This window comes from Dermacentor variabilis, chromosome 8, assembly GCF_050947875.1.
Source record: "Dermacentor variabilis isolate Ectoservices chromosome 8, ASM5094787v1, whole genome shotgun sequence".
Taxonomy (NCBI): Eukaryota; Metazoa; Arthropoda; class Arachnida; order Ixodida; family Ixodidae; genus Dermacentor; species Dermacentor variabilis.
In genome coordinates, this window is record NC_134575.1 from 38,508,762 (window position 1) to 38,536,643 (window position 27,882).

The following is a 27,882-nucleotide window of genomic DNA, read 5'->3' on the forward strand; positions in this document are numbered from 1 at the left end:
GGCTGTCGACACTAACTACAGCAAACTCCGGTAAGATTGCTTAATTCGGTCTTACAAAAAAAACATCTACGACTTATAAAAAGTCTTATAAAAGATTACGTTTTTTTCTCTGTGAAGTTTACAGATTGCGCATAGGCAGCATACGAACTTATGCACTTAGTTGACGTCGAATAATGTCTGTAGACTTTCCTAAGCTTTTTTCAACACGAGTATCCGGACTTATTGTAACTTTTTAGCACACTGTATGTTGACCTCATTTATACGAAAGTACCTGCATAAAGTGTAAATCATACAAAAATGTAGTTCATGGTCTACTCTTCAGATGGTTTACTGTACGCTCTGTAAACATTTTATTTATTTATTTATTTATTTATTTATTTATTTATTTATTTATTTATTTATTTATTTATTACCAGTTTATAACACCACAATTTCTATCCGCATAAGCAAGTTGCTTCTGAGGCAATCCATATGCATGCCGCGTGCTCATGGTCGTAGTCGTTTTGTCTATTGTTTGTAAAAATTTGCAAAGAAGCTGCTTAGAATTTCATCTATTGCAATAGAAAAGATAAAGATGCCGAGACATTTTTAAGTATATATTTCACACCTTTACTATCTGGTTGATAGACGAGACCATTATTACTCGACTGGTTGATCGAATTAACCAAGCACATTACTACCCCATTAGTTCACTAATTCAACAGTTAACTAGCCGATTTATTTACCAGATAATTTAATGGCGAATGAATTTACGCGAATAGATCATTCGACTCGTTCATTTTTCGACCAAAAGTCTGATTGATCGTAAAGTGTCTGCAGATTTTGTTAACTTATTGCCACGAAAGCTGGTTCGAAAAGTATTTAGACGCGTCATATAGACTGTCTGTATTTTTTGTATGGTGTATGTATGTATGTATGTATGTATGCATGCATGTATGTATGTATGTATGTATGTATGTATATGTGTGTGTGTGTGTATGTATGTATGTATGTATGTATGTATGTATGTATGTATGCATGCATGTATGTATGTATGTATGTATGTATATGTGTGTGTGTGTGTATGTATGTATGTATGTATGTATGTATGTATGTATGTATGTATGTATGTATGTATGTATGTATGTATGTATGTATGTATGTATGTATGTATGTATGTATGTATGTATGTATGTATGTATGTATGTATGTATGTATGTATGTATGTACTTGCTGCAGAGGCACCTACTTCGTCCTCGAGCAATTCCTGATTCTGGTTGACGAGGAGGAGGCCCAAGTAGTTGGCCTCGGCCAACGCTAACCGACACACGAAAGTTGCCGAAGGTCGCTCGGTCAGGGTGGGAACCTGCAAGAGAGCGGCCACGTCCTCCATTCGTTCTTTACAACTGCCATAGCCTTAGCTCAAACCTAAATGGCAATGGTTTGCAAAAAAAAACAGGCAAAAAAAGCAAATGGCAGAAACGCGGCTCCCACATGCACGTTGTGTGTACGCCCCAAATTTGAATAAATTTCGCACATCCCAACGTGCATCTTTCTGGAATCTATGTGAAGCGAAGCTTACATGAAGCCTGTTAACCGAATGCTAAAGTTCACATTGGAGAAGTTACTTATAAATCGCTATTATTCATCATATCGAAAGGTACACACAAATACTGGAGGCTTCACCTAGAAACTGCTAAGACATATAGCATATGACTTTATCCGCAAAGAAGTCCGCTTCGCTTCGTTTTCAAATTTGACTTCGTGGTGGCTGGTATTTCCGGCGTGTGGCCACCACTACTCACCAGAGTGTGCACCAGTCGCTGCCAGGGCCGTCGATTCATGGTCTCGCGGTGCCAAGCGTGCTCGCAGGTGTCTTTGGTGACGTCCACTGGAAGCCAGGCGACGTCCTGCACAGAGACTACTAATGGAACAAGAAGTAACGCGAAACAATACGTTCGCAAGCAGACGGCGATACAAACGGTACACATTCGCGGGACAGTCAGGACATAAATGGGGACATTCATACAAGAAAGTGTTTCTGCAAGGAACACATTCCAACAAGAAGACAACGCAAGAAACGCGACATCTCGCTAAGAACGATGACCAGGACATGCGGGACATCTACACAAGGAAAAGTACATACAGTGGGACATAACGCTCACACACAATGCAACGTCGAAAGCAGGACGTTCACAGAAACGGTGAGAGGAAAAAAGCTATTTTTGCGAGAAGTCAATGGGGCCAAGAGGACATTTGAGCCAGAAGACAATGTATGAAGCGGGAAATTCACAGAAAACAATGATACGACAAACGGGACATCGAAGCGAAACACGGCAGAATAAACAGAACCTTCGCACAGAAATACGAGGGCAGAAAAATCCTGTTTACAGGTCGACGAGGAAGCAAAATGTTCGTTCGCGAGAGGGCTGTGGGGGCAAAGTGGATAGTCGTGCAAGAAGACAATGCACGAAAACAGGAAAGGAGTCAATGCCAGAAAGGGTACACTGACGCGAAGGGATGCGCATGGGACATCTAAGCAAGTAGATGACGACAGAGGCAACCGTGTTCACAAATAAATACGACGGTCGTATCCGTACACTGATAAAAACGGTGACGACTTCGGAGTAAACTGTTCATCCGTGGGTCGAACACGACAGCACAAAGGTAACATTCACAGGAGGAGGAGGAGGACGACGACGACGGGAAACAACGGGGCAAGTACAAGTGCAGGACGCCGTGGGGACAGTCGCAACGTTCAGAAGAAAACGAATATACGAGTCAAACGGGACATCCACGTGGAGTATACTGCAGAGCAGAGACGACATTCGAGACGATTACGGAAGAAGCGGGATAACACGCAAACGTAACGCGGTGGGACAACCGACACGTTCACAGGAAGGCGACAGCGCAAGCGGAACATTCACAGGGCGTACCAGGTCACGTGGGGAAAAATCAAACGACCCCGAGAAGGCTACATCACAGTCGACACATCCGCACAAGACGACGGAAGCACTGAAACGAAAAAAAAAAAGCTTTAAGAATCCTTAGCAGCATATTCGCTGCTAAAGCGTAGCGTGTCACTTTCTCGGCCCTTTGTGCAACTGCAGACTTCCTCCATACGTGCAGGAACGTCAGTCATGGCTTCTGTGGCTTGATGTGGCTAACGAACTCCTATACGTTTCGCATTGGCACGGCAAACAGCCCTGTGCAACGAAGTTTGTTGTGGCAAATCGAGTGAACATTCATGACTGTCCTGGGGAGGTATTCTGTAAGATTCCACACAGTGAACTTGTCCATTTCGTCTGCTGTTGAAGTTCTGATTGGCTGAGCTGGGCTGCGTGTCGGCAACAGCGACGCGCCACAGCCAATCAGCACTTCAGCAGCAGACGAAATGGACAAGTCCACTGGGTGAACTCTTACAGAATACGTTCCCTGGTTTTTGCAGAGACAGATGCACTCCTATGCCCACAATAAATTGGACGGCCTTCTGCTGCGAGTTCCAGGCCCCTGGCCTCGGCACATAATAACACAGCAGTCTCTAAAAGACCTGCTCCGCTTGATAAACTGTCATTGAAACACATTTTGAGTGCGCTGAAAATATTTTCCTAGTGAGTGGATAATGCTGCCGTTAGCATGCAGAATATCATTCCGCAGTACGCAGCAGGAAACCTAATCTTGCATGATATATTGTCGTTTCTTTTTCCGGTGCATATGGAAACCCTTGCTCCTTTTCCGGCTCACATAGTGCCATGGATGTCGTCACAGCCAGTGTGGCATGTACCAGCTATGACGTCATGCAGTCATATGAACAGTGGCGTCGTCACCTCTATTGTTGCGGCATGCCCCGTGTAGCTCGTTTTTTTTCTCTTTATATTTACACTAGGGCTATTTTTACCTACACTGTGTAAACGAGTGTAGCTAGATTAGGAAGTCGCCATTTTTTTTCCTTGGTGTAGAAAAGTAGCACCGCCCACCTACACGAACCCAATTTTATAACTGCAGTGTAGCGTGAAAACCGCACTTTCTACACTGCGGTTTCGATGAGTGTAGGTAGCAGAGGACAAAAAAGCAGGCTGGCATTTGCAAACGCGTGGCGCCATTTTGTGTGATACTGTCGGCGCTGATATAGCGACGATAGTAAAAATTCGCTGCAAAGACAGTAGCGAAGTGCTGGCGTGACCACGTGTCACAGAGGAAGGAGAGCTAGTCTTGCAAGAAGATAAAATTATCCTACTTACCGATGGTGCGAGCGGTTTCAGACTCCGCGCTGTATTATACGCATTGAGAACTCGTCTTCGTGTAGTGCGCATTCGCGATGCATTTAGCTGCAGTTCGTCTAGATTTGAAAGTAAACTCGTACATCGGGCGTCTAGCTTTAGTCAATACGGGCCAATACGCAGCCAGTAAGTGCGAACTCAGGCGAAGTCCGGAGCCAGGCGCTTTTCGCCTGCTGATGCAGAAGAAGGCACGCCGGCTGCTCTGATTGGCTACAGCCCAGCTAGCTAAATGCAACACATGACGTCATAGCCTCTGCCCGGCACTAGAAAAGTCTACACGAGCCGGCACGAAGTGAAGGTGCAAAGAAAAAATAAATAGCCTTCCTATATATTCCTTTTATCCCGTGCAGTGTAGAGCAAGAAAGAGTGCTTCTCTGCTCAATCAACCTTAGTATTTTTTTTCTTTATCTCTCTCCCTCCCTTAAAGAACTTGGCAAACGAAATGCGGTGGCTCCAACGTTTGCACTCGACGCGCCATCATCATTATCAGCCTGGCTACGCTCAATTCAGGGCAAAGGCCTCTCCCATACTTCTCCAACTACCCCGATCAGGCACTAATTGTGGCCATGTCTTCCCAGCAAACTTCTTAATCTCACCCGCCCACCTAACTTTCTGCCGCACCCTGCTACGCTTCCCTTTCCTTGGAATCCAGTCCGTAACCCTTAATGACCATCGGTTATCTTCCCTCCTCATTACATGTCCTGCCCATGCCCCCCCCCCCATTTCTTTTTCTTGACTTCGACTAAGATGCCATTGACTCGCGTTTGTTCCCTCACCCAATCTGCTCTTTTCTTATCCCTTAAAGTTACTCCCATGTTACACCTATATGAATGCGACTCGACGCGTACCACGTGATAATTTGAGTTGGTGAGCAGCGCCCTCAACGGGTCCTCGCCGTCGCTGTCGTCGGGAGCGCCATGGTCGAGGCGTGTCGGCATTCGGGGCAGGGACGCGTGGAGGCCCATGGCCCAGAACGGGGGCATGGCCGGCCTCCCGACGACGTCCAGGTACTGGCGCACCACGTCGGCTGGGGACGGGCCGCCGAACACGAACACGTCCACCTGGTTGCCTAGCGAGCGGAACGTGAGTGCTGGCGTCGGGTGGCCCAGCACCTCTGCATTGGCAAAGCATTGACAGAACGTTGGCGACACATCGGGCAACAGGCAGGCAGTGCGGTGACAACGTTGCAGCAATATGCTGGCAATGTCCCTGCGAAACAGTGGTGCTATAGTGACAATGCATTGGCACTATAGGTTTGGCAACGCACCCGGCACGTAAAGCCAACAATGACATCACACCAGCGGGTTGCACCTGTAAATAGGGTTCAGCGTTTTAAAGCAATGCAGCTGCTTCGCGGAGATGAATTGCAGCCGTTACAGTGATTCTGGCCGGCGCAGAAGCGACGTTATGACGTAGCACAGATTTCACGTGACCTACGCTGAGTGTGTGCGTAAATATTTAGAGTTTAATCGTTTAAACAAAACAGCAGCTAAGGTCGCGTTGGTGCGAAGTCAAACGCTCCGCATGTTAACGCCAGATATATTATTTTCTACCTACTCCCGAGGCGCAAGAACGCCGTCGTCGTCGCCGTTGTAGTTGTTTTTTTTTTCAATATGGGACTCGCGCACACATTGTGGAGACACCATCATGGTGACGTTCAGACGCCCCGATTGCTGGAGTGTGTGCGTGTGCATTGGTCTGAGAGGCAACGTCGAGATAACGTTGCCTAATATTTCGTGGCGCGCTAAATAACGCCGTCGGTTGCATCTCGTGTGCCGTCAACGTGCGACGACCGCAACGCCCCCTGGCGGCGCTACGTCATTTGACCAGCGTTGTGAGACGCCTGGTAGCTGCCGAGGCGCTGTTCCTTCTGCGCAGCAGCAGCTGGTTGTCTTGCGCTCTTGCATCGCACCAACACATCACAACTATTTTCGAGAGGTTCATCAAGCGCAACGCTAAATCGTGCTGCAGCTGTAAGTGCTTCCACGCTTCGTAAGGAACGCGTTATTTTTAATCTTCCGAGCTATCGGTTTGCAGAGGTTTTCTTTAGACGAACTGTTGACTCTAGGACGCTGAAAACATTGTCGCCTCAAAACAGTCGCGGTTTCTACGACACTCGAACGTGATCCCCGCATAACGGAATGGCGCATTGCCTTAACCGATGAGTCAATGTCACCAAGGTATGTTATAGCGTACGCCGTGGGCCAGCCCCAACGGAGAGGACGTCAGGCCAATGTTTGCCTACGTGAACCCAAAATGGTATGACGTCAGACATCATTGGTCCAGAATATGACCTTCGTTGGTGCTGTTTTCACCGTTACTATGATGTATCTAGCCAGAATACCATGGCCTCTCGGTTGATTTCGCATTCTACCGCTTAGCACGAGCTTACCGTTTCCCTTTCCGATCGGTGCGGCGACATTGTGACGGTAATAAGAATGCTAAATCGCTGTTGGGACCATTGCCGATGCAGCTTGCCCTGGCATTAGAAGTAATTCAGGCCACCAACTACGACTTCCCCTACGGACGCACTGTGCGGCTTTCGGAATGAAAACCCGATAATTACTACGTTCTTGGCAGAACAGGGACAACTCATCCCCACCAATGTTTCCTTTACTGTATTAACTTATTTTGCCACAGCACCACATGCCTGATGCAAACGTTGTGAATTCCGCTTCTACCTGCGGTAAGCTGTCGTTTCGACCACTTTCGTTTATTCTTTCTTCTTATTATATTTCTACGTTTACGTAATTCATAATTAATTTCCCCATTTTGATTTCTCTGCTTCATTGTCAGTTTTCTTCATATGGTGATAGACCGACATGACGAAGTCTTTCTATCTCGAGAAGTTAACGTTTTTAATATGCTTTAATGCTGGTTCGGGCGGCCGCGCTCTCACCAAATATGGCACTTGTGCGGAAGTAGACGCCGAAACTCGTTCCCAGGCGGTCGAAGCCCATGTAGAACGGGTGGCTTCCGTGGAAGAAGTGCGTGCTGTCGTTCTGCACAGAGCCATGCAGACGTGCGCGCAGCAGAGTAAATAATTTGGCCCTGCGGCATAAGCAGCAGCACTAAAGGTGCCTCCGACTCGGAGAAACCGGCATCCTTGTGAATTTAGCGAAAAAGTGGCTGAGGTCCAACGTGGCTTGATTCTAGCTATAAGAGCGAAAGCTCTGTTAAGCATGGTTACACACGGTTCTTCAGTGCTCGTTCCCGGCGAGCTATATCGGCAGGGTGCTCAGACTAAGCCTGCGGCGAAGAGTTGACGCGCACGCACTGGCGCGTACGTCATTCATGGCGAGGCTGAGCGACCAAGCGCCGGCGAAAAGTCCTTAAACCCTCGCCTAGTCACGTGCTACACGGTGGCGAGGCTCGAGCGAGCGCAGCTGCAACGCCTCTCTGCAGCGAGTCACGTGACGTGACGTCCCACCTTCGCACCTGCGCGCCGGCGGCTGAAGGTCAAACGCGCGCCGAGATTGACCTTGGTAGCGGTACCTCGAGGAGCGGAGAAAGAAATCGACCCCCTCGGGTGCCTTTACTTTTATCACTATATATCTGCGTGCGTGTTCGTGTTTTCCAGTGTACTTCGAGATGGCGTGTGAGTGAGGTACTCATAGTAAACGGATTATTCCTGAAATACGCAATCATTTCTTCTTGTTTTTTCGTCTTGTATAATTTTTTGGGCGAAATGTGACTTATCTTACTAATGCGTGTGTTTCTCATTCAAGCGAAAATCTGTACATACCACGGTGCGTACTTGACAGGACACGTAAATTCGCTGCGCCACGATGGCCGAAATACGAGAAGAGACATTGACGCCGGTGACGTGACACTGGCGTACCGGCACTGCAGGTTATGGCGCGACATTCAAGAATAAAATAAGGCAACACCGTATTCACTAGAGGCGCTTTTTCGCGCTTTGAACCATCGAACTCATGGCTGCGTGGTAGCATCTCCGTCTCATGCTCCGGAGACCCTGGTTCAATTCCCACCCAGCCCATCTTGCAAGTTGTTTTTATTTATGAATTGCCTGCTGGGATTTTTCGCTCACGGCCAACGCCGCCGACACCGGCTCTTTTGCGACACGGGCTCCTTAACACTGTCGCGTTAAAAAGGCTCGCGTTCGTTTTTGCAATAATCAACATCTTGTCAAGAAATTAAGAAAATAGACTTTTTAAAGAATACTTTGTCAGGCTAAACTGATACATTTTATTGTGTATGTGTGTGCACCTCTAATTCTTGTCTAAGTGGACGGAACACGGACGAGAAAGCGTACTATCTCCTATTTGCAGACGGAACCGCGGCTTCCGTAAGTGTCCACCTAGCGGACATGTCAATTTTGGCTGCAGCTGAAGTGCTGATTGTCTGGACTGGGGTAGCAGTGAGGAGAAACAAACAGGCGCCAACGGTTAGTTTCCGTCTCACTGGTTCAGCTTCAGCCAATGAATGGCAGACGAAACGGACAGTCCACTAGGTGGATGCTTACAGAATAACCCTCTCCCCTGAACTTTCAATAGAGAGAGAGAGAGAGAGAGAGAGACTCGAAGACACAATCACCAGCATTCGCAGGTCCCGGTTAAACCCAACGTGAGGATGGACGATGTTGCGCTCCAGCGGTCCCCTACTCTCTCCGAGGCCATACAGTTTCGTGGTCGGTACAAGCGTCACCAGCTGCACAAACCGGGGAGTGTACACCAGTCGGGACAGGTCCGTCTCGAACCTGTAATTATATGCAAACGCATTGCATACATGCGCTCGTATGTGCATACATAGATAGAGCATACATACATAAATATGGCATACGAACAACATACATACATACATACATACATACATACATACATACATACATACATACATACATACATACATACATACATACATACATACATACATACATACATACATACATACATACATACATACATTTTCTTTGATTTTGGGGTTTTACGGGCCAAAACCACGATCTGATTGCGAGGTACGGTGTAGTGGGGGATCATTACGGGAAACAATGCGTAAGATAACGTGACAAGTAAGAAAGACTGGACAGGCGATCTGCAGCGCTTGCGCAATCTTCCTTTGCTTTCTGTCACGTTATTTCACGCGCTGTCTCCCGTAATGAAGCCATACCAACACTCTCTAGCCCAGACCCTATTAAAGTAGTGGGTAACTCCGGATCAGTTATGACTACCCGGGGTTCTTTAACGTGCACCCAATGCACGGCAAACGGACGTTCTTACATTTCGCCCCCATCGAAATGCAGCAGCCGCGGCCGGCATTCGATCCCGTGCCCTTGGGATAGGTATTGTTGTGCCATTACCACAAGCCCGGATTCCGAATCCGCAAGATGGAGAATTTTCCTGCGAGCGCCCTTTGGACAAACCCGGGGCTGCGCCGAAAGGCACAGCGCCCTAATTCTCCCTTGACAAGTCAAGATGCTGAGCCGTCAGGCAGTGGTGTCCTCCGGAGAAGCATCGGCGGGCAACATGTTCAAACGTGTCGCCAAGTGCCAGACAGCCCGGCGCCATACATCCCCTTCCCTGGAGGTCACCGCGCCCGCCAGTTTTGAACGGGGTGGCGAGCGTGATCGCTGGTTGGACCCCCTCCGACGACCGTCGAGTGCTCACTTTGTATTGGGCCGTTTGAGTGACAATGGTTTCTGGGGGCTTATAAGCCGCGGCGCGCCGCCTGGAAAACCGGATCCGCCGACCCACCGGGAGCAGAGTGCCGCTCTCGACTGGAGTGAGATGTGTCACGCGTTTTCGCCGGACGTCGCCGTGCGAGAACAGTCGCGTTTGCTGTGAGCTCTCGGCCCCAGTGCCGATCCCTTCATGTCCTGTATAATGACCTGTATATAGTGTATAAAGTCCCTTTTGTTATTCTCACCGACGCCTGACTCGGAGTCTTCGCTACCAACGCTCTGTCACGAAACGGGTGACGAGCGCTACGGGACCACCTCAAAGTCGTAACAGTGGTGGCAGCGGTGCAAAGTCGTAACAGTGGATGGCAGCTACGGGATTGACCGGCATCAGCTACCTCGGCGCGGTGAGTGCCTGAAGTTTACCTCAAACACCAGACTTTCTCTGACACAGGTTATAGTAGCTTAGGGAAGGATTTGGTGTTGCATTGTGATAACCTTGTGTGTTTCAAGCCTAGTAAGAGTGTTTTGAAAACCAGGGGATGCTGAGGGGGTAAACAGGGCAGTGTGTGAAATACTTGCATATGTCTTACTAGTAGCATTATAGTAGCGTACAGCAGGTATATTCAAAAAGGGTAAACAGCAGGAGGACAGTGTGAACGATGGAGAAGTACAAGGTGAAGGAACTTCTCGAAATTTGTGAGGAGTTGGGCATTGAGTTGGGCTCAACCAAAAGAAAGAATGCGATCCTTGAGGTCATGAAAACTGGGGACGTAACGGCTGAGGAAGCCGCAGAGGCCTTGGCGGGTATCAATGAACGTCGTTGCGAGCAGGAAAGGAAAGAAAAGGAGGAAAGGGAGGAGAGGAGAGAAAAGGAACGTCGCGAGGAGGAAAAGGAGGAAAGGAGAGAGAGAGAACGTCGCGAGCACGAGCTTAAAATGAAAGAGTTGGAGATCCGAAATAACTCGCCCGCGCCTGGTCTCACTTCTAATGTTCCGAGAATACGCGATCAACTTCCACCCTTTGTCGTCGGAGAGGATATGGCCAAATACCTCGTGAAATTTGAGCACGTGTGCGAACGGAATAGCATTGAGCGATCCCTCTGGGCACAGAATCTGTTAGCCTTGCTTCCTGGGGAGGCATCAGACGTAATAACTTGCTTATCGAAAGAGGCGTTTGAGAGCTACAGTGATGTGAAGGAAGCGCTACTGCGGAAGTACAAATTGTCGCCCGAAGCTTTCCGGCAGAGGTTCCGCTATGCAAAAAAGGGCAAGGAGTCGAATGTTGACTTCGCGTTTCGTCTAAAAGCCGACTTGGTGGAATGGCTGAAGGGCGAAGAGGTTTACGACGACCGCGACAAAATCGTCGAATGCATCGCGTTGGAGCAGTTCTACCGTTGCATTGATGAGGATGTCAGGCTCTGGCTGCAAGATAGGCTAAAAGAGGTTAAGCTAAACAAGGCAGCAGAATTAGCGGAAGAGTATTACACCCGCCGCAGCTTGCACAGCAACGCAGTGCGCGTAGAAAAAGCAGATAGGAGAGATGGGTTTTCCGGGAAGCCCGACGAACGGAAGCAAATCACGCGTCGCGAGTTTCGGAAAGACGAGTCCCTTACCAAAGAAACTGTAAGGGAAGGACAGAATACGTCTCAGAATGCTAACGATGGTCCCAAGCAGCGAAACGATACGACGCGTTCTTTTGAAAAACGGAAGCCGTTAACTTGCTACAATTGCAAAAAGCAAGGGCACATCGCTGCGAGCTGCCCAGAGAAAATTGCTTTTGCAACAATACGGGAAACTAACAAAAACATACGACTCTTGGAGCCATATATGCGGGAAATTAAGGTAAACGGCAGGAAGTGCCGAGCACTTCGGGACTCTGCAGCAACTATGGACGTTGTCCACCCGTCTTTCGTCTCCTCGAATGATTTTACGGGAGAGTGCGCTTGGATACGGCAAGTGGCCGAGGAGGAGAGTGTCTGTTTACCGATCGCAACGGTTATCATTGAAGGAGAGTTTGGGAAACTGAACACAGAAGCCGCTGTGTCTGCCGCCCTCCCGGAGCACTTTCCCTACCTCTTCTCAAATAGCTCGGAACAGCTGCTGAAGGATCAGGGGAAATCATTCTTTGCCGACGTGGCGTACATGGCCCTCACGCGATCCAAAGCGCGCCAGCTGTCGAGGGAACTTGACTTTGAGTCGGTGAGCGAAAGGCGGTGCGGCACACGGACTGATCAAGGTAACTTGAGTGGCGAGCAGTCACGGGAGAGGCAGAGCTCGGAGGCTGGCCTAGGCGAGCGGGTCCTGGAAGTGAGTGGGAGTGACGCGTGCAGTGCTAGCCGCGATATGGACACGACGCCGCAGTTAGGCGACGCAGGCTCCATACTCGCTCCGGTTTCCGCCAGCTGGCAGGAGCTAGCTGCAGTTGAAAGAGAAACTCTGATTCGTGAGCAAAAGGAAGACTGTTCAATAGCCGATCTGATGAAGAGCGTCAAACTGGGAGTGGAAAAAAAGAGGGTTTCATTTTACGAGGAATCTGGCTTATTGTACCGCCGCTACACGGATAAGCAGGGTCGCAAATATGAACAGCTTCTGATTCCTCGGAAATATCGCCGACAGTTACTGGAACTCGCGCACGAAAACGCGTGGGCAGGGCATCTTGGCTTGAAAAAGACCAAGGCTAGAATGGCTCAGGAGTTTTATTGGCCGTATTGTTGGAAGGATGTCGAACAATTCGTGCGCTCTTGCGACACCTGCCAGAGAATCGGCAAATCCACTGACAAGTGGAAGGCACCGATGAAGTTGGTGCCAGTCATATCCGAACCTTTTCGGCGACTAGTAATCGATATTGTAGGCCCTCTGCCAGAATCAACGAACGGTTGTAGGTATGTTCTGACCACCCTGTGTGTCGCGACCAAGTTCCCCGAGGCAGTACCTCTTAAGGAGCTAAATTCCTCCCAGGTCGTGGACGCTCTGCTCTCAATATTTGCACGCGTCGGGTTCCCTTCCGAGATTCAGTGCGACAATGGCAGCGTCTTCACCAGCTGCCTAACTTCTACTTTTTTGGAAAGATGCGGCATTAAGGTAGTGCACAGTTCCATCCATCACCCGCAATCTAACCCAGTAGAGCGTATGCACTCGGTGCTGAAGCGAATATTGAGAGCCCTGTGCTTTGAGCGTCACTGTGACTGGGAGGCCTGCATTCCCGCCGCTATGTTCGCCTTGAGATCGGCTCCCCATGAGAGCACCGGCTTTAGTCCCGCGGAGCTTGTATATGGCCGGAGCCTAAGAACTCCGTTGCGCATGCTGCGAGAGTCTTGGGAAGGCAGTGACGACGACCCAAATGTAGTCTCGTACGTCCTTGACCTCCTCCAGAGGCTCGGGAAAACCAAAGATATTGTAGAGAGCCACATGAAGGCGGCGAAAACCTTGTCAAAGGAATACTACGACAAGTCAGCAAAAAAACGCACCTTCGAAGAAGGTAGCCAAGTGATGTTGCTGCGACCGTCGAAAAAAAACAAGCTCGAGGTTCATTGGGAGGGGCCCGCAAAGGTTGTAACTAAGCTTTCCGATACCAACTACGAAGTTAAATTAGGGAAACGGCACAACAAAATTTACCACAGTAACTTGATGAAACCCTACATTCAGCGTCGCGCGATCATAAGCATGACGATAAATGCTGACGATGAGGAAGGGGCCGAAATCCTGACGACGGCTGATATGAAGGTATGTGGTTTAGAGCTAATGGTGGAACAGCTGACGTTGGAAGCGCGTCTAAGTGCCGCCCAAAAGGAGGACTTAAAGGGAATCATTTCAGAGTTTAGGGAGGTTTTTTCGAACCGTCCCGGAAGAACAACAGTCCTAGAGCATGACATCGAGTTAACCTCTGATCAACCGATCCGCAGTAAACCGTACCGTTGTTCGCCCGTGCAGAAAAAAATCATGGCTGAGGAGATTCAGCGCATGCGTGACTTGGGGGTTATAGTACCAAGTGAGAGCGACTACACGTCGCCCTTGATACTAGTCCAGGCTCCAGGAAAAGATCCTAGGCCATGTGTCGATTATCGGCGTCTGAACGCGATAACCCGAGATCAGACATATCCGATACCGAACCTGGAAGAAAGGGTAGAGACAGTGTCGAAGGCAAATTATATATCTACCCTGGATCTCGTGCGAGGCTATTGGCAAGTACCCCTTACGGAACGAGCTAGCCGCTATGCCGCCTTCGTTTCCCCGCTTGGAACGTTCCGGCCACTCATGTTGAGCTTCGGCCTCAAAAACGCGCCGTATTGTTTCTCTAGCCTGATGGACAGAGTGCTTCATGGTTTAGGCGAGTTCGCATTGCCGTACCTCGATGATGTTGCCATATTTTCGGACACTTGGGAATCACATCTGGAGCACTTGCGAGTCGTGTTGAGCCGGTTGAAAGAGACAGGTCTTACTGTGAAACCAGCTAAATGTCACCTAGGTTGCGGTGAAGTGACTTATTTGGGCCATGTGGTGGGGCGCGGCCGGCGTAGACCGTCCGACATCAAGGTAGCTGCTATTTTGAACTATCCCCGGCCAACCACGAAGACGGATATACGGGCCTTTTTAGGTTTAGCTGGATATTACCAACACTATGTGAGAGACTACTCTGACCTTGCCAGCCCGCTAACCGACGCACTTCGGAAGTCGGAGCCCGTTAAGGTGACGTGGGACTCAAAGAAAGAAAATGCGTTCCAAATGCTGAAGCGAGCATTAAGCCATAAGCCGGTTCTGACGGCACCAGACTTTTCGAAAGGTTTCATCATTCAATGCGACGCGAGTGATCGCGGCATGGGAGCGGTACTATGCCAAGAAGATGCTAGTGGTCATGAACGACCAATTTTGTATTTAAGTCGCAAACTAAGTTGTAGAGAAGAGGCATACAGTACCTCTGAGAAAGAGTGCGCCTGCGTTGTGTGGGCCGTTCAGAAGCTGGCTTGTTATGTCTCCGGTTCTAAGTTTGTTGTGGAAACAGACCATTGCCCTCTAACTTGGTTAAGTAGCATGTCCTCTAAAAGCGGCCGTTTGCTGAGATGGAGCATGACCCTCCAGCAGCACAGCCTCGTTGTCCGTTATAAGAAGGGAAGGTTGAACGCGAACGCTGACGCTCTAAGTCGTGCATTCTAGGCCTCGCTTCTTTCAGTGGCCTACTCGTTCCTACTCGTTACTTACCTTCTCTTGCTTCGCGACGACCTGTCCTGTTCACAGGGAGATCGGGGGAGAAATGAATGACCTCATTGGCTTCCTCAGTAGTATGTTTTCGGTCCAAGTGATTTCAAGGGGACCATTCTATTTTTCATTGTTATTGCTGATTATTAATTGTTCCTGATCTTTGGTGTGTTGTTCATTTGAAAAAGGGTTGTTTGAGCCTTGTATACTAGATCGTACACCTGCCTCTTGTTGCAGCGGAAGCAAAAAGGGGGATAGCAATTCAGTTAGGTTGATTTGGATTATAGCCTTGTCTGGTGTTTGACGGGAGACAGAGGGCACTTGTTCGTGTTGGGTGTTGCCTTTTGCCGGTCGGTTTTGCAAGCTGCAGAACGACCAACCGGGACCAGTGGCGAGAAGCAAGGGCTTAGGAACGACCCGAGCGGAACTGGTTGAGGTGCCTTGGCGACAACGCGGTGAGCCGAGCTCCTGTCCTGGCGAGTGGGACCTGGGCACGTGAAGTGACCTGGCGTCCCGACACTGGACGTAAACTTGGACGAGCCTGACGAACGTGCGCGCCTGGCATCCGAGCCACGTGGAGGCAGCTCGTCTTCCCGGCGCCTTATCTGAGGGCGGGGATGCTGTTGTGCCATTACCACAAGCCCGGATTCCGAATCCGCAAGATGGAGAATTTTCCTGCGAGCGCCCTTTGGACAAACCCGGGGCTGCGCCGAAAGGCACAGCGCCCTAATTCTCCCTTGACAAGTCAAGATGCTGAGCCGTCAGGCAGTGGTGTCCTCCGGAGAAGCATCGGCGGGCAACATGTTCAAACGTGTCGCCAAGTGCCAGACAGCCCGGCGCCATACATCCCCTTCCCTGGAGGTCACCGCGCCCGCCAGTTTTGAACGGGGTGGCGAGCGTGATCGCTGGTTGGACCCCCTCCGACGACCGTCGAGTGCTCACTTTGTATTGGGCCGTTTGAGTGACAATGGTTTCTGGGGGCTTATAAGCCGCGGCGCGCCGCCTGGAAAACCGGATCCGCCGACCCACCGGGAGCAGAGTGCCGCTCTCGACTGGAGTGAGATGTGTCACGCGTTTTCGCCGGACGTCGCCGTGCGAGAACAGTCGCGTTTGCTGTGAGCTCTCGGCCCCAGTGCCGATCCCTTCATGTCCTGTATAATGACCTGTATATAGTGTATAAAGTCCCTTTTGTTATTCTCACCGACGCCTGACTCGGAGTCTTCGCTACCAACGCTCTGTCACGAAACGGGTGACGAGCGCTACGGGACCACCTCAAAGTCGTAACAGTGGTGGCAGCGGTGCAAAGTCGTAACAGTATACACACCTTGAGATAGGTATGCATACATACATAATGGCGCACGATTACGCAATACAACAACGCGTGAAGCACCGAGAGGTCTTTCAAGCCTGATGCAACGCACTTACTCTTCGTGCATTCTCACGTTGGCATGCACGAACCACGTTTTAGCACATTGATGCACGCGTAGAAACACGCGGACGCAAGAACGTAAGAACGACAGGCACTAGGATTCTAAAAGATCTAGTGTGGCTCTAGACATCGATGCTTTCTCATCGTGGCGCCAAGTTTTCTCTCATGTTTACTACAAGGCGCCCGTGCGAATTACTATGCATACACGGCACGCGACCACGGCCGCGAAAAAAAGGAAGGTGGAGAGGCCGACATTAGCTGACGGTGGTTCTGCGGAGGCGCAATTTGTTTCAAGGAAAAATTGAAAGCAGGCAACGTGAGGAAAGCTACCAATGGCTAAAGCTGTATGCTTCCCGTTCTCACCGTACGTAATGCATCGGGCCTATCGTACTAAGCAGCAGCAGTAGGCGTCTTAATTCTACAAGTTCGCATTTCTCGGCTTGCGAATGGGGATCGCCTAAGGTTGCGCAGAATCACAGCGCAATACGCCATTAGAGTAATGGAAAGCGCGTTCTTCTTTACCCGTCGTTCACATTATCGTGCCTTACGTCTTACTTTGCAAGTGACGTCCTGCCTCACGAATTATATTTTAAAAAAGACAGAATAAAAAATTGGAGCACGCTTAAGCTTCACCTTCAAGAGTGGAACGCGATATTGTTATCGCACCCCGTTTGCACGTACCGCCCACTCATTCGCTCGGCATGCCCTCAACGAGACGAAGGGGAGAAGCGGGCGAGTGGCGCACCCCATGTCGGGCAGCGCCGTACTTTGCGAGGAGGGGGTCTTCTGTGTTTGCCGCAAGATGGCTCTGCGTGTGCGCCAAGCGCAGAAGAAATGTAGCGGAAACGTACTTCGCTACTCGTTTAACTGCGACTTCTGTAATTTACATGCTCATAATTACCTATATACACCGCAGTATAGCTGTCTACGGCACGTTTCTAAGGCAACACCGTATTCACTAGAGGCGCTTTTTCGCGCTTTGAACCATCGAACTCATGACTGAGTGGTAGCGTCTCTGTCTCACACTCCGGAGACCCTGGTTCGATTCCCACCCAGCCCATCTTGCAAGTTGTTTTTATTTATGAATTGCCTGCTGGGATTTTTCGCTCACAGCCAACGCCGCCGACCACCGGATTTTCTGCGACACGAGCTCCTTAACACTGTCGCGTTAAAAAGCACCCGAAACTCGAACTTCAATCTACGTTGGAAATAGGGCTTCACCTAACGCATCGTAGCCCCAGGTGGTGCACCCTTCTCAGGAGCGTCAAATTGATTTGCACGCAATCGATAGTATACTGTTGGCCAAGTTGGTTTGAGAAGACAGAGTGCTATTTTTTACCTGTTAAAAAGGGGCAATGAAAGTGACAAGGCAAGTTGCTGACAGCGTTATGCCTTGTCCTTACTTGTCTATTCCGTTGTCACACCTGTGCGCGTGAAATAGCCAATGCACTCGAATTTCAATGCTCCCTGTGTGAATTGTTGCAATCGCTTTGTATTATTAGTGTAAGTGCACTCGGAAGCCTTGCAAAAAAACTAATTCACGCAGAACTCAAGCCTATTTCATGCGCCAGCAATCTGTTAAGTGTGCTACGCGTCAAGTTGTGTTATTCGCAGCTTTTTTACTACAGCAAGGATCTTTCGTGTACAGAAAAAGAAATAAAAAGCATTCGTTCGTTCATTTATTCATTCAAATGAATACTTTTTGTTTATGTTAAGTGTAAAGGCACCAGATGTGACTTCAGAACTGAACTAGGATAGAATTCAGTTTCTCAGATAAATAGTGCAAACAAAATGAAGACAAATATCAAGCATACCAGAACCCTCGACAGAAGAAGCGCAACTATCAGCTGCATGGCAGCTAGTACTTCATTTGTCACTCCGTTTCTTGCAACGATGCAACTTCATTGCAGTTGACACTTACGCCCCTTAAACTGACCAGGTTTTAACGGCGCACTAAAAAACATGAAATTAATTTACGCTAGTAAAGCACTCTCACGCATAGTCATTTTCACGCATATTCTAAAAAACGTGGAGAAAATAAAGGCCATTCTCGCTTTCCGTTTTTTTTTTAATTTCGCGCTTAAGCATCGAGCCAGTACGTCAGCGTGACCCCACCGCTTCGAGATACTTTCTCGCCTTTAGGTCCGTTCTCAGGCAGGAAAAAGTTTTCAAAACCTGGCAATGTTGAGTCTTTGATGCCTGTAGAATTCAATGCAGCGTTGTCGCACTCAACAATCAACTAGACAGGGAAGGTCGCTCCCACCGTTCCATGTCGTCCCGGCGATGCTGTTGCAGGTACTTCCGAGCGAAGTCGCCAACCGTATTTTCTTGTTTCGCGTCTTCGGTGGCTTGCCACACCTTCTCTCACAGCAAGAGCTGGCGTTCTTTTTTTCGTTATTTTTTCATCGTAGAAGGGTAATTTACTAACTCAGCTTCTTAGTGTCTCGCTCCTGCATCCCTTTAATACGTCTCAAAGCTACACCTTCGCCACGAGGGTCGCCTTAGTGGAGGGCTGCGATCACGCACCTGATGTTGCTTCAGCATCTTCCTAAATCTAACTATGCGTGAGCAGCTTTCGTGTCGACTCTGTCCAGAATGCGACCGTATGGGCCGGAAATCGAGCCCGCAACCTCGTTCCGAACAGCAGAACGCGCCTATGGTTGTTTAATCGTGGCAGCGAGTAAAGCTACGTTTCTTGCGTTTTGCTTGGCGTCGCCGTTCGTCGTAGTGTCACGTGCAACTGCAAATGACCCTTGCAAGTGACACTAGTGCACTTGCAACTATAGTGTCACTACTTGTGTCACTACTTGTGTCACACTAGTGTCACTTGCAACTGCAAGTGACACTACGACGAACGGCGACGCCAAGCAAACACAGTTCACACCCGATGCCCCCTTGCACACCGGCACTTTGGATGGTTACTGAATTCAACCTACATGGCTCTTCTCGGGTGCGGTAGAAGCGTGAAGAGGGAATTGTTGCAGCACGAGAGAAATGTCGGGTACGCTTGAAAGCTACGTGTAAGCCGCCCCACTTAACTTACGTCAACTGCAATATACAGTCATCGACCTGTGCTGGCACTAAAAATTACCACGCGACGGGTTCCTCCAGTTGGCGCCCATCCGTCGAATTCGCGTAGCTTTAGACGCGTTTGTTTTCCAGCAATGTTAGCTGCCAGTTTCGAGACGCAACAGCGTGCGCGTTGGCTCACAGTATCTGCCGGTCTCCCGGTCTGTAGACCACCACGTCGCCAACCTTGGTCGTGTACACGGTGATCAGGCGAGACGTGGCCTCGTGCTGATCGGTAACCGAGGGAACGCTGGTGCGGTAGATGTCCTCGGATGACGTCACCTGCGCGCATGTATGCGCTGTATTTTTTTCTTCACTTTCACGATTTATGTTACCGCAGCACCTGTTCAAGAACGCCTCACCAGTTTTTTTTTTAGGCATCTAAATCGATTCAATGTTATTCACGCGTACATTACGCCACAAAAAGTATCCACGAGCTGCCTGGACCCGTAGCCAAGGGTTTGTGCTGGGTCTAATACAAACATACATTTGCCGAAAGAACGTAGCTAAACGCATGCTAAAAGTAAGCAAATGAAAGAAACGTTTGAAGCGTACAACTTTCTTGGCACAGGAAAGAAAAAGGAAATCGTCAGCTAAGTGACAAAGATTCATGGCAAACAAACAATCCCGGCGCCTAGATAGTTTGCTGATAATCGTGCCTGCAATATATTACACTTATGTACGCAGCGAAAGCAGATGAAAACTCAAGCAAGACCCCACCCGCCGTTCTTACCGAATTAGACTGTCTCCGCACCAGCAGAAACGATACTCCATCTCGCAACTCATTTGCAGCAGTGTCGAAGGTACGAGGCGTACACAGGTAACACAATACCCTTGCGCATCGGAATATAGTTCCTGGCCTAACTGTCTCAGTAGTGGTGGGACTAGAGAGTTTCTTTTTTTCTTTTATTCTTGCTCGATACATGATACGTTACAGCGATATACTTAACACGCTAGTGCCGTTTTGCGCATTCACGTTGTATACCGCTAATTACTGCGGCTGCGAGCAGACGGTGCGGCGCCATGGATGAACACATCTCGATGGGCGTTCGACCTTCCCATTGGCTAAGGGGCCTCGTAGCTTCCACAGTGCCCAAATTACTTGTGACGTCACAACAGTGGCGCTTCCGCGTCACGTGCTTAGCGCGAGTCGTACAAAAAACAGCCAGCAATCAGCGCGAACATGTCGGGGTCCCCAGAAAAAGCGCGGCGCATGCAAAATGTCATGTTAAAATGCGCCGCGCGACAAGAGGAGAATACAGACTAAAAAGAAGAATGGGAGAAGGTTATTGTGACGCAATGGTCACCTGTGTCCTCGTCTCTAACATGAGAGACTACGGGAGACTGCGTACAGCAGAGGAAATGTCGCTCTCGGGTGCCGGTGGGGAGAGAACTTGTGGCAGAAAGGGTAGCTAGCCATGACCTCCAAACATTTTTATTTGCTTCTGTCTCGGCTACTGCTAAATCTCGTTTAGAAAACTTTGCGGTATACTTTTCCCCGTGGGGGGTTTTACGCAACTCGTTGCGTACTCACCGCGAGTGACGGAAATTCTGGACGGTGATCAGTGAGTGCCCTGCAAAAAACCACCGCCCCGATGTTCATAAATTTTCACTCACCGTTAGGCGGGCGATCGCAGGAGCGTACAGGGAGGCCGTGACCTCGATCTCTGAGGCGTCCTCCGGGAATCCCGAAGGCCACACGCGGCGCATGATAGTCTTCAAGACGGCGCTCGAAGACTCCCTTCTGTGCGTCAACTTGTAAGGAGAGATGGCGAGAGTGCGGTTTAGGGCAGAAGGAGAGATGACGAAGCTTGCGAAACACGGTCACAGCCCCTTAAAGACGACGAGGGATACGAACGCGAAAGTGCACACGACGGGTGCGCGGGCACATCTCATGTCGACGTCGTCTTCACCTTGCCTTAGCACTCTTAACCGTGTTTCGCATTGCCAGTTACCCACTGGCCCGGCTTTCGGAAATAGGACACTTTAGCTAGCGAAGGAGAGGGGGAGCAAGTTCGATTGAAACGTACGCAGAACAGAAACGGAGAGGAGAGAGGAGACTGTAGCGCATTCTTTAGGTTTGTTCGATTCAGAAAAAAGGTGCACGGCACCACAAACGAAAAGGCGCAGGGGGTGCCGGGCTGCACTAACGCCACCTAGACCAAGTCTAGGTGGCTTTGGCTGCACCCACTCGCTGCAAGGTTGAAGGGCTCACTGCACCGCGGCGGCACCTTGTCTTGCACCCCGTTCAATCGAGCACGGGGGTGCAGGGTTAACCGCTGCAGCTCGGGGAATCGAGGATCTAGGCGCAGTGCACCGTGAGTAGGTGCAGAAGGTACAGAGAAACTTGACCGAATCGAATAGAACTTTTGTATACCTTGTAGCCGTAGTATTCGGCAGGGAAGTAGCAGGCCGGCACGTTGACGGCGCCTGCCTTGGGCTCGTGGAAGCAGCATCCCCGCCTCTCGCACGAGACGCGGCTCAGACCGACGTCGGGATGGCAGTCGAAGCGCCCCTCCACGTCCACGCCCGTGCACGTCCTGGACCGGGAGTCGGCAGGTCGCAGCCAGGGGGCGGCGCGAGCGGGGGCCCAGGTGAGTCTGCCGACGGGTCTGCGAGCGCGAAGACGAGACCGGCGCGTCGCACAGTGAAATCTTCAATCTTATCAATCGATTCACTAATTATTGATTAACTGCTTACTCCGTTCTCACAGAAACTTAAATATCATACGCGCATGACCGTGACTCCATGGCGACTCCATAATGTTATATCACGTAGATTTTATGCACTTTACAGCAACTATTTTTAGGCCACTTTACAGCCAAGTCACATCTCCATAATACATCGTCAACATCACCACTTGTCATGGCGCTCTTTGGCCACACCTGGCCCTTGCGCCATTAAACACCACATATCATCATCATCCATGGCGACGACACGGTGGCGATGACGAAATGAGGGCAGAAGGACCGACGTCGACGGAACGGCGAAGGCAGCATGCATGACGACGACGAAGTGACGATTATGAAATAACGGCGATAGTGTAACGACGACAGTGTTATGACGACAAGTGTGTGATGGCAACGGCGTGAACGCGACTGTCTCACGAAGACTGTGTAACCACGACGTCGTGGCGACGACGGTGTGACAACAATGTAATGATGACGTCCGTCTGACGATGACAACGCAGGCGTGACCACAATATTTGAATGAAGACAGCGCGATTACGGTAGGATGACGAAGTGACGTCGATGGAACGATGAAGGTGGCATGACAGGGATGACATTAGTAAGACGACAACATAATAGTAGTATGACTCTGTAGCGATAGTCGAATGACGAGGTTGGGATGGAGACCGTGGAACGACCACGACGGGCATCTCGACGACGGTATCACAACGAATGCATGACGACGACTGTATGGCGACGACGGCTTGACGACGACGGTGTGGCAACAATGTAATGATGACGTCCGTGTGACGATGACGCAACGACAACGGAGGCGTGACCACAATTGAATGAAGACAGCACGATTACGGTAGGATGACGAAGTGACGTCGATGGAACGACGGCGGTATGGCAGGGATGACATTGGTAAGACGACAGCATGACAACGACGCGGCAAGACGATAATAGTATAGTAGTATGACTATGTAGCGATAGTCGAATGACGAGGTTGGGATGGAGACCGTGGAACGACCACGACGGGCATCTCAACGATGGCATCACAACGAACGCACGACGACGACTATAAGGAGACGACGGTTTGGCAACAATGCAATGATGACGTCCGTCTGACGATGACGCAGCGACAACGGATGCGCGACCACGATTGAATGAAGACAAGCACGATTACGATAGCATGACGAAGTGACGTCGATGGAACGACGAAGGTATAGTATGACAGGGACGACATTGGTAAGACGACAGCAGGACAACGACGCGGCAAGACGAGAATGGTATAGTAGTACGACTCTGTATCGATAGCCGAATGACGAGTTTGCGGTCAAGACCATGGAACGACCACGACGGCATCTCGACGACGGCATCACAACAAACTCACGACGACGACGACTGTGTGGCGACGACGGCTTGACGAGAATCGGAGGACGAAGCTGGGGTGACGACGATAAAACAACCGCGACAGCATCACGAAGATGGAATGGCAACGAATGCGTGGCCAGTGTATGACGACTGTGGTGGGATAACGACGGCATGATGAGAGCCGGAGGACCAAGCTTGAATGACGGCGATGCAAGGACCACGCATGTATCTCATGTCCGCATGTCTATCCTTCGCCATGGTGTGCGCAGTGTGCGCACACGGTTGTCGGCATTATGCAAATATTCAAGGCAGTCAACAGGCGCGGTGCCAGATGTCGTCGTTTATTGTCCTTTTGTTTTTACATATTGCAGCCCTATTGGGCTATAGCAAGAGGTGGGAGGTAAACTAAAAAGTCGGTGCGCACGAAAATGTGAGGCATGAACAAAACGCATCGTGCATTTAAAGAAGAAGAAATCAAACAGCACAGCTCTCATAAAAGCCCAACGCAAGCAATAGAGACCATGAATAGAATTTATTGATAGGAAAGACAGAGAGGTTGACCTGAGCTAGTGCGCTCTAATCTGCTACTCTGCACTGGGGAAGAGGGAAGGGGAGTGAAAGTATTGGAATGGATGATGATTATAAGAGAAGTGGTGAGTGCTTGTGTACATGAGACAGTTGCCTCGCTAGAGCCGCTCGTCGAGCTTGGTGTCCTGCAGGAACTTCAACAATACTTTTGTTGCACGCATTGAAATTGCAGTGTCAGGCCATGGGCCGAGGATAGCTTCCTCCGACAGTAGTTGCCTGCCAACGCTGGCTAAGAAACTGTCTAACGTCCTTCGCTCCAGCATATATGCTGGGCAGTCGCACAGTACGTGTTGCAGTGTTTCGGGCATCTGGCAGTGTACACAACCAGGGCTGTTCGATTGGCCGATGAGGTGTGCGTAGCGACGGGTGAAAGCAACGCCGAGCCGAATCCTGTGTAGCAATGATGTAGCAAAGAGACCAACTATGCAGACAGAAAGGGGCAAGAACGTTAATCGCAATATTTTTTCCAATAAAGTAACGTTATGGAAAGGAACGGATGAAACCGGGTAACGAGTTCCGACTATGAACGGAGCGATGGAAAGTGCTGTATTTTATTATATTAGTGTGGATTACATTAGTCAAATTATATGAAAGAGGGGTCATGTTAAGGTCATGATGACGACGAGTCGACGAACTGTTTGCGAAACTTATCTATTTGCAGTCAGCGAGTAGGGGCTAATAATTGCATGTGTAAATTTAAAGAGTCGACATGCCATCGAAACGAAAGCGATAGTAATTTCACAGATTGAAGAGCTGAGGTTGGCGAAACGTTGCGGTCATACCCTACGGAAAACGAAACTAATTGTTTTTTTTTCTTTATGTGCCTTCTAACGCACTGATTTCAAGAACCTTATAATGGTTTCAAACCGCCGAAGCATATTATAAAATCGGGCGGACTAACGATTCATGTTATTGCAGTTCAGTGTCTTTAGGTGCGGAAGTGAATTGGCGACGACGATAACCCAGTTTATTTTACAGCTTAATGTGCCGGTGCCACGAAAAGTTAGTTGTGCAGACGCCATCTAAGTATTTGAATTGTGATACCGCTTTCTTTTTATTACAGTGAAACTGTATATGGCTAGCCGATTCGTCCGTCCGTCGCCTGTACGCTGAAAATTCATCCGCCGCAACCCCATGCCTATGCGCGAAAAAAAGAAAGAGAGGCGCGTGATTGGCTGCGCCAGTAGTGAAGTCGTTGCTCTCCGTCGCAGCCGAGAGCGCGCGCAGCAGTTTCTCTCCGACTACAAAATGGGTAGGCCACGCGTCATACGTACTCCTAAGGAGCAGGCAGCTTTCGATCAGCAACACCGCGAGCAGAACCGGGAACTAGCTCGTCTACACCGTGCCGATTCTGCAGCCTGGGCACAAGAGCAGGCTCGTGCAGCCGAGCGCAAGCATAGACTGCGTACCAAGGATCCGGCAGCCTACCAAGCCGTAGTTTAAAGAACCGTCGCAATTAACCCATGCAGTGATAAACACTGGGACCACGCGCTTCAGCTTCGCTGGCGCGCGGCCCAGTGCTTGGCGGTGATTTTTATAGCAACGTCATTATTAGGGGAGCAAGCAAAACATGATCGGGTTAGTTTGCTGGTGAACGACGTTAAAAGTGTTTCATTGATGTTTATAGTCAACTGCCCTGTATCATTGCTTCTACTGAAATGTGAGAAAGAGTCATTGAGACGGTGATGATCAGTTATACGAGAAACAGTGTCATAAAGAACGCAGTCTTCAGTATATAGTCGGATATTAGAGGACATTATGCGCGAGGTACTATCAACTAAAAAACTATAAAGAGTACCCGGGATCGATCCCTGCGGTATTCCTGAAGCAACGTCAAACGAAAGATGGTTCGAAAGACGAATTGGGAACGATTATTAAGAAAACTGAAATTGCGAGATACTAAAATCGTTTTATTCAGGAGGGCGTCAAGCTTTATCATTAAATGGACCCTGAAACGATTTTGACGATTTTGTACAAAAGGTACTGAGTCATCGGGGTTGGCGCTTCTGATCATTAAGTGACGCATTTAAGCGCTCCACGTAAAGAGTGTAATTTATTATTAGTTTTTTAAAACGTGCGTCGCTATCGATCGCAGTGCCGCCGCTCCTCTGTGTTTTCAGCCGCGCCACACCTAGTGACGCGTGGTGGCCAATATGACGTCAGGAGGGCGAGCTATCCGATTGGCTGCCCAGGGCGCGCGTCATCGATAATTGTTCCAACATTACGGTGAATAAATGTTGTTCGTAATAGTTGGAATGTTGGTTAATTTGTTTCTATAAAAACAAAAGTAACAGAAAGAAAACGCACAAGCACAGTTTATGACTATACTCAAGCACTTCCGGCACACAGCAACTGTCGTCTGCTTGTGTTGCAACGTACTCCGTCTTGACGAGAGCTCCGCGATTATTGTCGATCTCAGTCTTTTCGCGAGCACCATCATTCGCCTTTGTTGCGTTGTGGGCGGCAGACGTAGCGAGTGGCAATATGTCAAGCTGCGACATCGTGTCCCTCTGCAGGGCAGCAGACGAGCGGAGTAGCTGCAGCGCATCGGATTGTCGGTATTCGATCGGCGCCAGTATTTACGCATTTGCGGCCGTTACTTCACGCCGGAGGATTAGTTCCATAGTAGAGAGTTTTAACGCGTCCGGTAATCGGGAAAACGCAAGAGCGCAAGAAGACTGGGCGTTTTACCAGACAAGTGGAGGCGGAAACGTGAACGTTCTGCACGGTGCAGCCACCTGGTGGCACAGAGCTCGACCAGACAAACACCGAGCTAATATAGCAGTAACCAAGTATATTCTGCTTCGCTGCTGCTGTAAATTTTCGGCAGGAGCGTAATCGCGAACACGTTGCCTTTGAACATCTTTTTTAATGTTTTCCACTTAGTTACAGCAATAGTAGCGCTGTTTGCCTGCTTAGGCTCTGCCCCACCAAGGTTGCTGCACCGTGCAGGGCGCTTAGAGTTACTGTGTGAAGTGAGATTATACAGTAACTCTAAGGCCGCTCACGTTTACGCTAAATCGCTCTTCATCACAGCGGTAGTAGTATGGAGGAGCTTTAGTATTACGCCTTTATTCCCAGCTGGTAAGCTGGAAGCCCTTCTTTACCTAGCGTATTGTGCTATTCGAGGGAACCATCAGTGATGTCGACTATAGCTAGTTGACATTCATAATGGTAACAGCGCGAAAAAAGAAACGACGGACAGGGTGAGAGAACACAGGACGAGCGCTGAGTCACGACTAAGTTTATAATACGCCCACCAAGGAATATTCGTATTCAAAACTTCAAATATTCACCCACCGCTAATTTAAATAATTTAGGCGGCTGCACTCTGTAGAAGAAATAGTTGGTGGCAGCAGTTTTTGAACGGAGTTCTTCCTTTCAATCTGGAGAAAAGCGAGTGAGAGTCATCGCGGTCACTTGAACGATTTCAGCATCTCAGTCTACGAACGCGCTGCGATAAGTGCAAGGCATTGCACGTTGTCCACGGAATCTTAAATTCGTTTACTTTTGTTTCTAAAGGAACGAAGGTGATCGATGCACTACTTTACGATGCACTCGAAGTGACCTACGAGAGTATCAATTTAATATCACATGTCTTGCTGAGTCTTACAGGTGAATCAAAACGGTCTGCAAGTGGGTGTATATTGGAAAAGTCATC

General features: G+C 49.4%; 1 protein-coding gene across 1 annotated transcript in view; it reads right to left on the reverse strand.

Annotated features, from left to right (window-relative positions):
- Positions 1 to 27,882, reverse strand: part of LOC142591366 (lysosomal alpha-glucosidase-like) — a 51,850-nt gene that overhangs the window by 19,677 nt on the left and 4,291 nt on the right. Inside the window, exons 3-10 of the mRNA XM_075703692.1 lie at positions 21,968 to 22,202; positions 21,208 to 21,345; positions 19,733 to 19,872; positions 8,817 to 8,979; positions 7,159 to 7,261; positions 5,108 to 5,373; positions 1,785 to 1,889; positions 1,229 to 1,345 (exon numbers count right to left, since the gene is read on the reverse strand). Of these exons, the coding sequence (XP_075559807.1) occupies positions 1,229 to 1,345; positions 1,785 to 1,889; positions 5,108 to 5,373; positions 7,159 to 7,261; positions 8,817 to 8,979; positions 19,733 to 19,872; positions 21,208 to 21,345; positions 21,968 to 22,202 (1,267 nt within the window). The remainder of the gene's footprint in view (positions 1 to 1,228; positions 1,346 to 1,784; positions 1,890 to 5,107; positions 5,374 to 7,158; positions 7,262 to 8,816; positions 8,980 to 19,732; positions 19,873 to 21,207; positions 21,346 to 21,967; positions 22,203 to 27,882) is intronic.